The sequence below is a fragment of the Benincasa hispida genome, chromosome 10, assembly GCF_027475165.1.
Source record: "Benincasa hispida cultivar pf3 chromosome 10, pf3_genome.v1.1, whole genome shotgun sequence".
In the NCBI taxonomy this organism is placed as follows: domain Eukaryota; kingdom Viridiplantae; phylum Streptophyta; class Magnoliopsida; order Cucurbitales; family Cucurbitaceae; genus Benincasa; species Benincasa hispida.
This window is the reverse complement of record NC_143487.1, coordinates 48000328-48005481: the sequence shown is the minus strand read 5'-3', so window position 1 is coordinate 48005481 and position 5154 is coordinate 48000328. Positions and strand designations below refer to the sequence as shown.

The 5154-nt window shown below is 28.4% G+C and overlaps 1 protein-coding gene across 1 annotated transcript; it reads left to right on the top strand.

Moving 5' to 3' along the window:
* The first annotated feature begins 273 nt into the window (after positions 1-273).
* On the top strand, positions 274-3970 carry LOC120087893 (Pollen Ole e 1 allergen and extensin family protein). The gene is made up of 3 exons (XM_039044901.2): positions 274-490; positions 931-1405; positions 3433-3970. Exons 1-3 carry the CDS (start codon positions 343-345, stop codon positions 3782-3784), a joined length of 975 nt encoding a protein of 324 aa, XP_038900829.1. The 5' UTR covers positions 274-342; the 3' UTR covers positions 3785-3970.
* Positions 3971-5154: the final 1184 nt, after the last annotated feature.

Here is a 5154-nt window from a genome sequence, read left to right as displayed (position 1 = left end):
CATCAACCTCATGTTAATATCATAGTAAGTCAAGAATTTATCCTTTTTAAGGGGACAAAAATATTGTTAAAATTAAACATATCTTACAAGTTAATAGAAACAAAAATAGGGAAACATTCTAAAGCGATAAAAATTTCTAAATATTTTCCCAACCTTCCCATTAATTTGGACAGTTGAGAGTTGAATTTGAAGCTTCTTTTTCCCATTGGCTTCATTAACTTTCCTCTGACACTTTTGTCACCTTTTTAACAATTCATCTGTATTCTTCAACTATCTCTTAAATTCACTTTCATTTGGCCCATCTTTAAATTCTTTCACTTTTAACAGATCATCCTCATTTCCATGGATCCTCTGTCCAAGCTCAAGCTCTGTTTTTTAACAGCAACTCTTCTTTTGGCCACTGCCCATGGATATGCCGTCGTCACCGGCACCGTCTTTTGCGATCAATGCAAAGATGGCCATATATCTATGTTCGATTATCCCATGAACGGTATGATTAAGTTTATTATTGTAACTCGGAATTTAGATCTATTGTTGGAATACCTTGAATAATATATTTAACACTCTGAATAAAATAAAAAAAAAAAAAAAACCTTCTTATATTATATGACATTTCTCTTTAATAATTTACTAATCTTTTACTCTACCCGTAGACGTAACTAAGATATTGATAGTGAATCATGTAAATATTTATATCGATCTTTAATGTCTACGTTTTCTTTCCTTTGTCGATTTCATAACAAATTATCTAACAAAATTTAGCTGTTAAAGACTTGTTTTTGTTTATGAGATTTGACTAGGAGAATTCAAATGTTACGGATCATCATAACAAAAAAATTGTAAAAAAAAATAAGTACAGTTTGTTAGATTATACTTTGTTGTAGTTGTTGAAGATGTCTAAGTAAAAAGTAAAAAGTTTATTTGTTGCAGGAGTTAAAGTGAAGGTGGCGTGTGGGGATGGCAATGGGGGAGTTACTTATATGAGAGAGGAGACTACGAATTTGTTTGGAAGCTTTACAATGAGATTCGATGGAACGCCGGATCTTAGCGGTTGTTATGCGACAATTGGTGGAACCGAACAGGGAACGACAATGGACTGCGGCGGAGCTGGCGGTCCGCCGAAGAGTCTTAGGTTGATGTTTAGGTTGTTTGACATGGAAATGTATGTGGTTGATTCGTTGGTTACTCAACCTGCTAAACCAATGTCGTTCTGTTCGGCATCAGTTAATCCGGTCCCGGTCCCTGCGCCGGTTATAACGAAGCCACCGTCTCCATCTCTGCCATTGTCTCCGCCTCCTCTGCCTCCTTCGTTTAAGCTTCCGCCGCTACCTCAACTGCCGCCACTTCCGCCGCTGCCTAAGCTGCCGCCTGTGCCGTTCTTGGAAGCTTCTGCTTGCCAACATGAGTAAGTGACATTGGCTGTTAATTTATTTGACATTTTTGTATCTTCATTTCCATTTTATGAGTTTCAATTTTAGGATAGATTCTTACCATCTAAGTTTTAGAATAAATGTTAAAATCTTTTTCACTTTTTTTTTAAGAAAACAGAAAATTTTAGAAAATTACTTTTTTTTTTTCTTTCTTTTTAACAATTTAGAATACTACTTTTAATAGGTCCATTTTCTAATGTTCTCAATTATAATTCTAAGTCCAAAATTTCAAAGGCAAAAGTTTTTTAAAGACCTTTTTTTGTAGTTAGTTAAATTAGGAGATTAGGTATAAACTTTCAAATTCGTGTTTAACAAATTTATGTTTAATAAGTCTTTAATCTTTAAAGAAATAAAATCTTTAAATTTTAAAAATGGTAAATATGTTCATTAACTTATAATTTTGTGTCTCTTAGAATCTTTTTATATGTAACATTTTGTAAAAAAAATTATAAACCTAATTGATATAAATTTAAACTTTGTGTCCAGTAGAAAGTTAATCTTTCAACTTTATGTTCAATAGGTTAATAAATTTTAAGAAACGTCAAATAGGTTAAGATCTAGACACAATAATTAAAGTTTAAGAACTTTTATAAAGCATAAAATTAAAAGTTTGGGGCTTTACTTTTTAAAGTTTAAGGACCATTAGACACAAAATATAAAATTTAAGAAGTTAATTTATTACGCTTTTTAAAAAATTGAAGGACTTTGACACTTTTTATTTCAAAAGGACTGATACAAACTTAAACATTCACAAAAATCAAAGGTTCAAATCGTTATACCTCTATTTATTGTACTAAAAAACTAAAAATAAAATAACTATGTAGTGAGTTTATAAATTAAAATTAAAGGAAAAAAAAACTAAACTAAAATGTCGTAAGTAACCTTCCATTTTAACAAGAAAAAACTAAAAACATAAAATAAATTGACCCTAATCCATCACCTCCATAGTTTTGTTTTTGCTTTTTTTTTTTTTCTTTTTAGTACAACACCAAGACAAACATTTAACTTTTTGGTCTAAGCGTATGCTCGAAGTTTACATAAGTAAATTATAATCTTTTGAAGATAATTAAATTATAATTAAACTCAAATGAAAAAGAATAATGGAGAGAATAAGCATAAATTCCAGACATAGCATATTAATAGTTATAAAACTTTTGTTTTAAGTTTGGTTTAAATACTATCTTGGTCCATATATTTTTCAGTTTTGTTTATTTTAGTTTTTATACTTTTAAAATATTTATTTTAATCGCTATACTTTCAATTTTCGTTCATTTTGGTTCTAGTATTTTCAAAATATTCGTTTTAGTTTTTGTACTTTCAAAATGACCATTTTGATCCCTTCATTTCCATTTTTACTTCATTTTACGGGATTAAAATGGTTACTTTTGAAAAGTTCAAGGATCAAAATGAAAATGTTGAAATTACAGAGACCAAAATAAAACAAAATTAAAAGTATATGGACTAAAATAAACATTTTGAAATTATAGGCACCAAAATAAACAAACACTAAAATTATAGTGACCAAAATAATATTTAAACCTTTGAGTTTTAACCCTATTCCCCCATAACCCAAGAACAATTAATTGGTCTTAGTTTTTAAATAAATATGAGGTTTCACTTTCATCTCAAAATTGACCAATTAAAAAGTCAATGTGGGTATAGTTCAACTTATAGAAGATATACACTCTTGACCAAGATGTCATCTGTTCTAGTCCTTACTCCTAATTATTGTACTAAAAAGTCAACTACAATTTTTATCCAAGGGTATCAAACTTTTACCATTTTTATTGAGTAATTACATAGGTAGTCTTTTTCAAGACTAATAATTAAGTGTACAACAATATTTAAAAGAATTACAAATATAGCAAAATCTATCATTAATAAATTATATGACGTTGTTAGAGTTATATTTGTATGATGTTGTTAGAGTTATATTTACGTATACTTTGTCACTATATATATGCCACTGTTGCTTTTTTTTTTTTTTTTTTTTCCATGTCAGCAATTGGACAAACCCAGATTACAGATGCTACTGGAGGGCAGTGAACCCAGACACAAAAGTAGGCGTTATTTTTGGACTACTAGCAGCCAACCAATACGGAACGGACCTGACCCTATGGAACGGCCTACAAGGCCGAGGGGACCCATATAGGACTCTTTTAAGGGAAGCCATAACGGCGTTCCTTAATTCCTACAATTCCCTTAATTTTCCCTACCCTACAATTTCTGTGGTCCAACGCCTTAATTGGGCCTTATTGGGCTCTCCACGGGCCGTCCTCCTCACGGCCCTCCGTTTCAAACGGGCCAACTCTGGTTATGGCCACGTCACCTGCAAATTCGATCCTTGCCAATAGGATAGATATATTATCTAATCTTTACTATTTAATTTACTTATTATAATACATCAATTATTACTACTACTACGTAAGATCTTGATTCTCAATTTGGTTTGTAAAATTTCTAGAGTTTATTCAAAATTTGAGTTATTGAGTTCATTTGTAAGGATGATTATATGAATACTAATAATAACTTTTCTGTTATGATTTGGGTGGGTTTCTTGAGTATGCATATTAAATATATAAATTTTAAATGTCTAAGATAATTAATAACTACTTTTGAATATATGAAGAATAATTAATATTTAAGAGTTAAATATTTGTATTTGATTTACTAATTTTGTATATAGAAACTAAAATTAATTAATTACTTAATTAGAGGTAGAGAAAATTTAAGGTGGACATAAATTAAATATAATATTTTATCTCAAAAAATTAAATATAGTATTATTTAATATATTGTTATATTTATTAAATATTGAATCAATCAAAATAAAAACAGATGAATATGTTTAGATTAAACAAAATTAAATAGTGTATTAATTGGAATTTATTACATCTAAATATTATATTTATATTTAATAAATTTTTAAACTTAATAATAATGACTATTTGAGGTTAATATATCAATTAACTAGGCTAAACGTTTTTGACTATTTGATGTTCACTTAGGGGGCGTTTGATGTGCGATAAAAGCAAAGAGTTGAGTTGAGTTGATAATTATTATCTGGAGTGTTAAATTATCCGGTGAGCTACATTGTCTGTGTTTTTTGTGAAGTTGAATTGAGTTGAGTTGGGGTATCTGGTGTTGTTTTTGTAAATGAAATTGATTTTTTTTTTTTTTTTTGCTATTGTTGATTTTAATTTTCAACTACACACATATTTTTCTAACTTTTCTAAGATAAAAACAAAAAAACTTCCAATTCTTTTCCATTCTAAAAAAAAAAAAACAAATTCTTTACATAGCATTAATATACATAACACAAAATTTTAAATTTAATTTTTTTAAACACTCAAATAGAAGTGATTATTCCATTCAAAAACCCAACTTAATCATTATTTATCGTAAAAATTAAAAATAACTGAAATAATTAGTGCCATCAAATGAAACTATTGACATTATTTTAGATAAAAATGATGACATTTAAATGTTAATCTTAAAAAAAAAAAACCAAAATCTTACCATTTAAATCATAAAATCAACTATTAGATAGTATTTTTTGACCAATCTGTGGAATATGGATTTACCTTTTTTTTTTTAAAACCGGTGAAATGATTTTAGAAATACCGATGTCTATTTTTTCTACTATTATGTTGCATCAATGTACAAACGGTGTTTTCTAGAAAAAAAAACTTGAGTTATAAATTTAAATTCCACCATTTCATTA